The sequence below is a fragment of the Dromaius novaehollandiae genome, chromosome 1 (genome assembly GCF_036370855.1).
Source record: "Dromaius novaehollandiae isolate bDroNov1 chromosome 1, bDroNov1.hap1, whole genome shotgun sequence".
NCBI lineage: Eukaryota > Metazoa > Chordata > Aves > Casuariiformes > Dromaiidae > Dromaius > Dromaius novaehollandiae.
This window is the reverse complement of record NC_088098.1, coordinates 176,084,846-176,096,922: the sequence shown is the minus strand read 5'-3', so window position 1 is coordinate 176,096,922 and position 12,077 is coordinate 176,084,846. Positions and strand designations below refer to the sequence as shown.

Sequence of the window (12,077 nt, the reverse complement as noted above, 5' to 3'; positions counted from 1 at the left end):
TTACTTGGCTATATTTCTTTACTAACTTTTGGGTTACTTTGGTCATTGCAAAATTTCCACTGTAAGGCAGTTTTATTTCACAGAAAAAAGTGAATGTTCTTCTGTGTTAATGACTGAAACATCCCGTGCTTCCTGCTGTTGCAAAAATATACCTGGAGACAGCTCTGCATTTTATGACTCAAGTTTCATTAAATTTTACATCTTGTTTGTGAATTGAATGAAAAAAAAGACAGAAAAGTAAGTACTAATGCTTGCACACTTAGTCTTTGGTGTCTTTGCTGGCACAGAAAGCTGCTACTGGATTATCTTCACCTCTGTGGGTACAAGAGTATAGTAGGTCTTAAGTCTGTGTACCAGAAAACTGAAGAATGAAGTTAAATGGAGCTTTGGGTTAGGAAGCTGGCATAACCCAGATAAATTAAACAATCCATTCCCCATTACTTATCTGTGAGAAATTAAACTTCATTCATTATTACTCTAGCTCCAAATCTTTTAAATGTCATTATCCAATATATTTAACCAAACTGATCATGTTTATGCAGCTAGAAGTAACAGAAATTAGAGTTAATATTTTTTTTTATAAAAGCCAAACACATAGGCCAGTTTGATATGTGATCATATCGAATCAAATAATAATCAAACAATGCTGACCAACATACACTGGTGTATTTTCAAAGCTATGCCAACCAAAGAAAAGACTTGAAAAGACTTGACACTAGGTTCACTTTGTCATTACCCTGCTATTCACAGAGGTTGGCCATCAGTCCGAGCAAGTGCAGAGCAAGCACAGATGATGTGTTACATGTATTGCTTTAGCATGCAGTCTTGGGATATAATCCATAGCACCAATATTTAAGTGAGCAAATTCTATGTAATTTTGCATATATCTATATAATGAGAGAGTCTGTAGGAACATATAAAAGGGAGGGCAAAGACATGAAGGGCAGAATGAAAACATTAGCTGAGGGAAGATTAAAGTTCGGTCCCCTGATCTACCACAGATTTCCAGCATATCCTTGACCAAGCTCCTTAGCCCCTCTATAATACAAAGATAATTGCTTTGTTCTGCATCACAGGAGTATTTTCTGATGTGAAGATTAAATCCATTAAAGACTGCAAAGTTGTTCAGATATTATAATGATAACATTTCTTCTAGCTTTTCAGTTACTCCTGACATAGCTCAAAATGATTTATCTGAGATAGAACACAAGGTTGAAAACTGGACTTGTTAAAAAAGATAAGGAATTCTGTTCTCTAAAACACACATTCATGCAGAAATAGATTATAATAAATCAAGTACCCTCTGAAAATAAATAACAGCAATTTAAGGACTATTTTAGGACTAGCTAATTTTGGTAGCCTTACAAAATTCCTGCTTTCTCATGGACAATCTGTCCCTAAAGAGTTTCTTAGAAGTAATATGCACAAACTTGCTTTCCTTCAGCTTGATACCTGATTTCTTTTTCTGCTTAAGTACAGATATTTACTCTAACAATTGGAAAGAATCATATGCTCTTAATAAATGATTTCTCTTGAATCTCTGTTAAAGATCGACCTTACTTCTTTAGATATTTCTTCATATTATTACTCTTGAAAGCTTCACAGAGAAACTGAATTTATATTTTAAAAAAGGAAAAAGGCAGGTTTTATGGAAAGCTTTCCATACTGAAAGTTATGTAGCAATAGAAGACAAAGATGTTCCAAAGAACAGAGACAGAATGGGAATATTCTAATGCATGGAAACATTAAAAGAAAACATGGCCTAGCATATTGAGGCCCAGTTCTCCACTTGGCCAAAGGGTTACTGTCTGAGTGTAGGTTAGTCATATACGGCTGAAAGTATCACAAGATCTTAAGACTTTTTGAAAGTCTGTGAATTTGGGTTTCTTTCAAAGAATATTGGTTCCACATCTCACACAAATGTTATGAAATATAGAAGCTAGCTATCCGTAGATAACAAGACAGAGAGACCAACAGAAATTGTCTCATGAATATGTGACACCATTAAAAATGTTAGAGGAAGAGAGTCATGGTCCTTCCTCTTGACATTAATATAACAGTAAATATATATTTTTTTATTTATACTGTATAATTAAGCCATAAATCTCCATAGATAATAACCCAAGTCTAGAATGTAGTATGTTCAAAAGTATTCTATAGGAGCATAAAGGGCTTGATTCAACACCTGGTAAGGCTTCAGTCAGGTTTAGGTATCCTGCCTGGCTTCCAGCTGCCGTTCCAGAAAGGCCTGGATTTTCCATAGACTTGATAACCCTGTGCAGATGTCTCAGATACCCTGAAGGTACTTGTGGGAAACTGAATCACTTCTTAAAAGGTGTAAGAATTAATGTTAATGAAAGGATATAAAATCTCTTTTCAGAATTTTAAACAATATACAGGAATAAGGTGAGGACTAGACTTTCCTTGGTAGATTATCTCACATGGCTTGCTATGAAAACTTCTTTTCTTCCTCTTTTGATACAGGTGGTGGCCGAGGCACTCAGAAAGGGCCAGTGAATAGGATGGACCGATCCTGTTCGCATTTAATGTTTTAAATTAAATCGAATTCAAAAGTCAAAATATGAAAGATTTGAAATCTGATCCATATTTCATATATCTTTTTACTTACACTAGTTGTAGCACTTTTCAGGGAGAAGACTTTGCTTTCCTGGTCTAACAATTTCCTGCTGTATGTGCTAACTGGATAAAGTAACTTCCTAAATACTAGTTTGTACTTCAGGTCCTCTAAAGCACAGTATTTTTAGCAGAACTGAAAATTATTGCTGCTAATTTGGCATGAATGTTGTCTCACACTTGCTTCGCATGAAAAGTCATAACAAGGGAAATGTAAGCCTTAGAAAAAAATGAATTGTTTTGAGGTCTGTTGACCATGTTGTCTTCAGGATTTCACAGAAGAATGCAACACTAACATTGGCAGTGAAATTCCTTTATGAGAGGATGTTGCACACACAAACATTATTATTATTATTATTTTTATTCTCCATAGTAGTTTCAAAAAATGAACACCAAGAAACACTGTTCATTCTTGTAGGCATTACAGCTGACAGGATACAACTTTCCAGCAGGGCCTAGGAAGTAATAAGCGTGGCTGAGGGGGAAAAAAAAGTGATGGCCCTTTACACAGCACAGAGGCTAACACTGTTAAACAGAGTTAAAGTCAGCAGAAGATCTTAGCTCCCCAACAAACCTAGAGGCACAGGATTATAGTTAAATTGTGATGGACTAGAAATCTGCTTTGTTTATATTTGTTCCGTGATAGACTATATAAGCATCATTTCACTGAAAAGAGATTTTTAGCCTGGTTTAAAAGAAAAAAAAACAACTTTCATTCTTTCTTTAGCAGGGATTTGCTACTGTTTAGAAGGGATTTGTTTTTCAGCTGAAAAGACTACATCGGAAATGCATGTTTTACCAGCCTGTTTAGGCTTCCTCTGAGGGAGAAGATGAAGGGAATGGAGTACTTATGGGAAAAACAAGTAGGCAGGATGGTGGCTTGGTGTGCCCAGCTTTCGCAGGTAGTGAGACAACTAGGGTGACCTCAGAAGTCTTTGCATTAGATAAGAATTTATCTATCCCATCCTTCCTTCTTCGAATACCGTAAACTTGGAGGAGGAAGGTAGGAAGAAATGAATGAAATAATACAAGTAAAAAAAATTCTAAACAGAGACTTAATAGTCTCTTTGGTGCACAACATGTTTTATTTAATGTTCTTATTGTCCTGAGTTTTCCCACTTGACTAAGCACTTCATGCTTAGTCATTAATTTTACACATAGATGTTTTAAAAGTGTACTAAAGTACCATGTTGGAAGAAAGCCTCTGATTGATTAATCATTTATCTCAGTAGAAAAGCCATGAACACATTTGATTTCCAGCTACTTCATGTATACAGCTATAAAACGAGATATAAATTGCAATAGATAGCAATTTCAAAGGATATGTGAAAAAGTTTATGTCTGTGAGTGTGAATGAGGGAGCTCTCTAAGAATGCTCTGCAACATATAGGTAACATTTTACTAACCATGCGCCCCTCATTTGCTTTGTTTAGTGGTAAATAACAGGATTATGTAGCTAAAAGTTTAAAGGTATAGGACCTTTAACCAGGACCTATGAAAGCTATGAAACAATAGTCTGTTTATAGTTTACTGCCTGCAATCAATACCACCTTCTGTTTAAGTTAATCAATGTTGTCTTTAATTGATTAGCTTGGCTTGAAAAACTGCCAAAGTACTGGACTCCTGGGCTGGTGGACAGGGAACATTATTGTTTGGTTTCTATGTATTGTAAGATAATCTCATATTCATGGTCAAGAAAATATGAGGCAAAATAAATCTTCATTGCATGTTTACTCATTGGGTATTCAAGTATTAATTACAAAAGACAGACAAACTAGCAAAAGATGTTATAAATATCTCATGTACAATCTAGGTAAAAAATCTGAACTATACTGGGTTGTCTATCAGAGCCAAAAAAAATTCAGAAAAACAAATTTCTTTAAAACCTCTGAGCTGGTAAAGCTAGTAAGGGTCATTCTTCACAGGGAAAATAAAAGCAAATATTTAAATTAAAGTACAGGGAAAGAGCCTTGCTCTTTCTAAATTGTATAAAAATTAGAGCACCTAGTTGTCAAGTTATTCCTTCTGCAACAGTAATGAAATTCAAGGTGCTGCACACAGATTAATGTTGTTATTTATTATTATGCATATAATTTCATCGAAGTGCATAGCACTGTACAGATGAATAATAAGAGCATGACCCTGACATTAATACAAGGTGCTGCACACTGCAGTCAAAAAGCAGCTGAAGTTTAAGGCCCTAATCAGAAGGAAAGCAAAACATTATAAGTATGCATTACTGGATTAGGAACAATGTTTAACCAGCAAATACTTTAGGAAGACTGAGCAAAAATAAAACAACATAGAGTGTACTAACAAAGGGAGTTAGGACAGCCGCTCCACTAAATGTCAGTGAGGGTTAGACAGTAAACTTCTAACACCTTCTTCCTTTGACACTAGCACTACATCTGAAAATATCTTTTCTTGAGAATATGAAAGACAAAAGAGAGAAGTGGGGAAAACATACTATCCTTCAGCTTCTAAAATTGAATGGTGTATGTGCATATGTTTTCACAAATGCACCAACTTGTTTGACAAACTCTGGCATGCACAAAAGGATCAATAGCAAGACAGCAGACATCACTCCCTGGTGGGTCACTACAACAGCTTTGCTCCATTCTGTTGCCTTTTTCACACTTTTCTGGTTGCTTAGCTCACTACTCTTACCTAGAGGTGCTAGCATAACATTGGAGATGGCAATCACATTACAGAGACAGTCCTATCTTATGTCTGCAGTCAACCAAAGCTATAGACACTGAAACCAGTTGTCTTACTAACTTCAGACACCTTAAGAGTGGAAAACTTCAGGAACAAACCTGATATTCACTCAGAAAAAAAAAAAAGAAAGAAACCCCCCCACAAATCTCTCTATATCACATTACTGAAAGCCCTACTCTCACAAGACATGATACTTCATAAATATAGACAGACCTTCTTACTGATTGATGAATCCTAAGCTGAAAAAGCCTGTTTCTGGGTTGTTGTCCTTGACAAAAGAACTGAAAGTTATTATATCTTTTTTAAAAAAAAATCTGGCCTAATGGAATAACAGGCTGAGTAGCCCCAAATTCGAAGACGAACTTCAGAGGAAAGTTAATCACCAGAGAAAAGAAGGCCACTGTTTTGCTGGTGCTGCTTTAGAAGACCTTTTTATACTTGTGTGGGTCTAGAATAGTCAGCTGTTTGTTTCCATAAGCAGCCTAGCTAAGTAGCAGATGTTTCCTTGGGCAGTTATTCAATATATCTAGAAAAAAAAAATCTCTTTGCCTTCCAGGCTTCTGACAGCTTTGTTTCCAGCTCCTGACTTCTTTTCCCTGCTGAAATGTCCAACCTTTATAGCAGGCCGGCGCAACAGGTGGGCTGTGGGTCTCTTGCAGCTTGAAAAACCATTTGTTTGGCCCATCAGCTGCTGAGAAGCATCATGTACTGTTTGATTTGTCCAGCTGCCAAGAGGCAGCAACAAGATGTCCAGCAGAAAATGCTTATCTCCTAGCTTGACATGGAGCCCTCGGAATGCACGCATCTCCCAGTCAGCCACCTGGTCAACCAGCAGACACATACCTTCACACACACGTACACACTGCTTCATCCCCAGTCAGCAGGTCGGACAAGCGGAGTAATGCAAAAGATTTGGGCTATTCAGAAGTAATATCTAAGGTGGGGGGAGGGTGGGCAATCGAGAGGAAAATGGGAGTGTAGTGATATGAGGGAAGCTGAAACAGTGCTGGAATGGGTTGGTGGAGAATCAGGAATATTGCATAGGAAAGTGAAAATGTATTTTCATTCTGAAAATGACCTGATAAATCCATTTGAGAGTCCTGGCTTTACAGTAACTCCAAACCCCTTTCTGCAAGTCCCATGCAGTAATAAATGAATAACAACAAATCCGTGGTACTTATTAAGTGGCAATAAAAATGGAATAACTGATGAACAAGTGTCAATTGAATCAAAATGAAGAATTTACAAGTGATTTAGTTGAGATATATCTTAATCTTTCTTTAATCTTAGTAAGACAAAAGCCAAGAAAAACACTTGGTAAAATGTATAAAGGATCAGGTGTTTTTCTTTTCTTGAGTTTAATTAATTCATACTATAGTGAATATATGACCATTGGTTTACATGGCATTATACAGGTAGATGACCTTGTCTCTGAGGAACTATAGGAGCAAATGGAATTTCTTTTAATTTGTAAGAGAAGGAGGAACACTGACAGGAAGTGACAGAAATGCAAAGACAGAAGGAAGAAGACCCGGAAAAAAGATACAATTATTGGAGGGACTCTATAGACAGATAGTGGATAAGTAGAAATAGGCTTGATTCTAGTCACCACAGTCAATATCACGGTCAAAATAAATGAAGGGAAGACCTTAAGAAAAGACATTTTAGTTAAATATGCTGCAGAGAAAACTAATCTCCCCGGAAAAGAAATAGATGCCCCATCATTTGAGGAGATTGAAAACTATTTTAAAAAATCATTAGTTAATTTGAGAGTAGTCTTGCACTAGAAAATGTGTCCTTATCAATCACAATAATTTTCTCTAGGTCTACAACCATAAGCACATGTAAAACTTACAATTTAAAGAAATCAGAAGCCTGATGCAGTTGGACTTGGAAGTAAAGAGAGAAAATGGGACTTGGGGGGATGACAGGAACTGGTTGGAGAAACAGATAAAAAATAGGCACTGGAAAGCCTGTGAGAGGGAGCTGGTAACAAGAAATAGTTGGCTGACAAAACTGTGACTGAAGCTGAGTGACCGATTGATTTGGACTGCCTAGACAAGAAAAGGACCCAGTGGTTGAGAACAGAATAAAAAACAGAGGAGAGGACACAGACATGGCAACAAAGTCAGATAAAGCTATATGAATTAAAAAAAGTCTCTTTGAAGGAGAAATCTTGACAAGTAACTGGATATGTGGCAAATGGATGCTGTACTGTGGAGACATCTGAAACTTTCTTAAAAAGGATATTAGGTGCAAGAAATTGAGTTGAGAGGTTGGAATTATGACTAGATATGAACAGAAACGTGTATTAAAAAGCCTGATTTGTACGAGATAAAAAAGAGAGAAAAAAGAGATTGCTTGGAAATGGGTATTAGGACCGACACAAAAGCCAGAGGTGAGAAAGAAACAAGAATAAGACAGCTTGATGAGGACACTGTTAAAAGGCATACAGTTTGCAAGAAAATTGAAAGTAAGATTCTATGCCCAAAAGCACAAAATGTAACCTAAGGTTGTCTTTTATTTAATATCTCAACAAATATCTTTAAAACTCAAATGACAAAATGGTCATTCTTTTGATGACACAGCTCTTAACAGTGCATTACCATTTATCAATTACTATGTTAGTTTTAACACAGCGAATCGAAGATTCAAGTTTTACTTGATCCATGAAGTTGTCACATGTCACCTCATGGTGAAACTTCAGATTGCTTAGTTTACTGTTTAAAAGGAATGCCCTAGAAAATGGTTACCTATAACCCTAGGACATTACTGAAATTGTTAAGCTAAACACTCAACTATTAGGAAATGCCAAAATTAAGATTTAACATATGAAAGAAATTGAGATAATGATTCACACTTTTTCTGTAAAGCGTGCTGTCTAATGATGAAAGTATTATACATGAAGCAGGTATTATATAGAGCACAAGGACACACACTGAGCACTGAAGATAAAGAAAATATTGGATAGATATCCATTAATTCAACTCTGCCCTCACCCCCTGAACTGAATGAGGCAGGGTACTGTGAAAAATACAGTATCTAATCATATAATTAAAGATTATATCATGATGCGTACACAAAGAAGGCTGAACAAAGGTAAGGAAGACAACCTTAATTCTACCATTTCCTAATTTTGTAATGCTTGACTTTAAAGCCTTGATAATAGCCTTTTCCAATAAACTTTTTGATCTCATAAAAATATTGTTGCACATTTAGACATGCTTTTGTCCAAGATTTTTACATCAGAAACAAAACTGCACGCAAAGGCTTCACAGAACCACTAAAAGCGCCCTTTCAGTGTGTAAGTTCCTAAGATACGTATCTTTCAAACACAAATATAGTAAGAAAGACTCAAAGACTATCATTTGCTGAGATTATTACACTGACTTTACTTCTTGAAAAATAGATTAAACAAGTTTCAAATCAAGGCAGAAAACAATTTAGGTTATGTTTTCAGACAAATGATTGAAGATATGTCTAAGCAATTCTTATTCATGGGGAGGGCAGCTGCAGGGCAGTTTTTGCTTAGTACCTGGACAGCAAAAAGCACACATTAAGTAAATACAAAGTTAAATCATAATTTCTTTCTCACTCTTTCTCCATAGCCCTCAAAGGCTTTAAAAGAAGTAGTCATATGAGACTGCACAGGCAGTGCACTAAGTTGCAGTTGCTCTTTGTCTCTATTGCTGGAACTGTTCAACAACTCCATTTCCTGCCTGATCCTTTCTGGGAGGAAAACAGACCCTCTGCTTGCTTGCTGCCAAGGTAAAAAGAGCTTGAGAGAGGCTGTGGACGTAGTTCAACAGGTGGTCCTGGAAGTTTTTATATGCATGGTAGCAGAGTGGCTCTTATATCAGAAAAGAACAGTTTGAAGCCATTTAGCATTACATGTAACTGTGCTGTTAGTATGAACCCACAGCCAAGGTGGAAAATGAGGAAAAAGGCCAGAAGAAACAATCTGTGGGAAAGGGCTTAGAAAGCATAAGTTCATTTCATTAAGGGACAGGGAAAGTAGATAACTGACAGATTCATATGCAGAAAGGCTGATAATGTGCTAGAAGGGAAAAATATATACACACATTTGCAGCAGAATAAGGACCTGAGATACGAAATTCTGATTGTTGGTCGAAGAGAACAGATACTGGGCTACAGAAGAATACCTAGGAGGGCAATATTGATGGAGAGAGTGGAGTGGGACAAGAAAGTTTCAGAATGGGCAAAGGGCTAATTATCTCTTGGAACACAAAGAAACCTTTTGGGAGAAAAAACAAACAAACAAAAAAAACATAATAGGCCTGAGAAGTCAATGAAGCTGGACAGGGTGAGAAGAAAAAACTGTTAGCGGAGAGTGACGGAGCTGATTTCAGAAGAAGCTGGAATGAAGGGATGTAGAAGTTGGAAATGTGCTGAAAGAGAGTGGAAAAGAGACAGAGTGTTATTAGAAAATAAGAAAGAAATGGAATAGATAAGCAAAATAGCAGCCTGAGAGACACATAATTTGGTTAAGCTTCCTGTTCTCATAAGGACAGCTTTGGGAAAAAAGCACAAAAAACAGGAAAATGAGGTTGGGAAAAGGAAGACATGAGAGAGACATCATGTGAAAAGAAAAGATTGCTCAATAGGGAAGACAGTGCAGAGGTTGAAAATTTTTAGTGAGTTTAGATAACATGTAAAGGAAGGGGTGATTAAATGGAATGAAGATTATGCATATACAGGATTTGGGAGGGAAAACTCTTGGGAGAGAGAACATCAGGAATGTGAGATTTATAGAGGAAAAGAAAAACTAATAATGTAGGCAGACATATATATGATAGGTAAGCAGATGGAGAAGAAAAAGGCAGAAAATAAGAGCGGCAATAAATGTCATTGTTCTAGTGCTTAATAAGAGGTCTGGTAACAAAACAGTAAAAGTCAAACATTTTCTTGTATGGTACCTTTTTGTGTGGGATGAGGGGGTCTTGGGAAACCGGATTGGGAGCTAGGCATAGGCATCTAGTGAACCTACAATATGTATGGAGAAGAGGATAATCTGCTTTATTGTTATTTTAAACAGAAGCAAGAAAGAAAACATTTAAAACTAGTGTCTATACCAGTTCCTAATAATAACTTAGTATCTGCTTATATCTGTTAAAATATATGTAAGTATGTTTGAGTCCCATATTTGGATTTTTTATTATGATTATTTGTTAGCATTTTATGGATAATCCAGTAAACTGTTATCTATCCTGCATTTAAAAAAAATGAACTAAAATACCCTTTATTGCTTCTTTTTATAGTCTCATATTCAAATTCCTTTTTAATATATCTTTCCCATTTTAAAAAAGACTTTACATAAACTAAAATGTGATTTTGAATGAGTGCTACATCACAAAAAAAGAATAGAACATACTCCATTTATTGACAAATGCAATTATCCTTTACACTTAAATTAGTCCCATTCCTTACTCACAAAATTGATATTTAAAAAATATCAACATTAAATATAATTTGAAGTTGACAGGAAACTTTTTTATTTATAATAAATAGTATACAAAGTCCTTATTTTTAATCATTATTTCTTTGCATAATATTTTATTAAATACTGAAATTACACTTGCTAGTTCAATTATCTCACTTCCCCACAGAATACTGAAGCTCTCCTACATTTATTTGCTTAGTTATAGAACTGCATAGCATGTTCAATACAGTAAATTTAGAAGATTAAGGATTGTGATTAAAGACGCTACTATCCCAGACATACTTTGATATACTGATACAGATAGATAAAGGCATAGATATACTTTTCAGAGGAATAACAAAGGCATAAGTATTTCCTGAGTAAATATTTCTTCCAAAAACTAAAAGCATGAAAGATATAGTATTACATTCTATGGAATAATTCTTCTACAGTGTATAGTACAGTATATAACTTATATCATTTACAGATACAGAAACACAATCTAAGTATATAAGTGAACTCTGAAAAAAATTGGAGGGATGTGCTCTTTGTTGCCCCTGTGAAAACTGGAAAAAGCTTTGGAAAAATCCCAGTCTCAGCCATTGAAAATAATTTGTAGAGTTTTGCAGCTATTCTCACTAATGAATCCATCTCTGCTGAGCATACTTTATGCTAGGGCTGCAGGAGTCAAGCATTTCTTTCCCTGCCACTGCCTCTCCTCATTTCTGCAAACCATTTCTGTGTTGAGCGCTGAAATAAGAATACAGAGATTATCTTTGCTTTTCTCTCAGTGCTCCCTTTCCTGATATCTAGGCTGATGCAGAAGAAGAAACAGAATGTGCACTGAAAGCAGGCGGGGACGTGAGCTTGACAGGGGGGGGGAACTGGAGGAGACAGACTGCGATGTGGTACCAAGCAGGAAAGGCGGATAAGGGGGATATCAATGGCGTGTGGATTCCCAAAATGGCTGGACAAGCAGCGTAGGCAACAGGAAGGATCAAACAGAGATGGTGGCTAGTGACTGGGGCCACTGAGAACAGAAGGTGCTTGTAGTTGAAGAAACAACCAGGGTGGCATGAAACTGAGTCCAGAGAGAAGGCTTGAGGAATGGGTATCTAGGCATTATGAGTTTTGGAGAAAAAAAATGTAGACACAGAAAGAGACGGAGATAAGCTATTGACAAAAACTGGTAGTGAAGCAAGGAAAACTCACCTAGGAGGAACTCGGACAGAGAGATACAGCAGTAGCAGGAATGCATACTAAAGGGGGCACAGAGGAAAGGGAG

General features: G+C 36.4%; 1 protein-coding gene across 6 annotated transcripts in view; it reads right to left on the bottom strand.

Annotated features, from left to right (window-relative positions):
- DACH1 (dachshund family transcription factor 1) overlaps nt 1–12,077 on the bottom strand; it is a 363,776-nt gene that overhangs the window by 21,716 nt on the left and 329,983 nt on the right. For 2 of the 6 annotated variants that reach the window (XM_064504770.1, XM_064504773.1), the window contains one exon: nt 10,290–10,356. The exons of the other annotated variants lie outside the window; for them this stretch is intronic. In XM_064504770.1, the coding sequence (XP_064360840.1) occupies nt 10,334–10,356 (23 nt within the window). In that variant the 3' untranslated portion in view covers nt 10,290–10,333. The remainder of the gene's footprint in view (nt 1–10,289; nt 10,357–12,077) is intronic. 6 annotated transcript variants of the gene reach the window in all.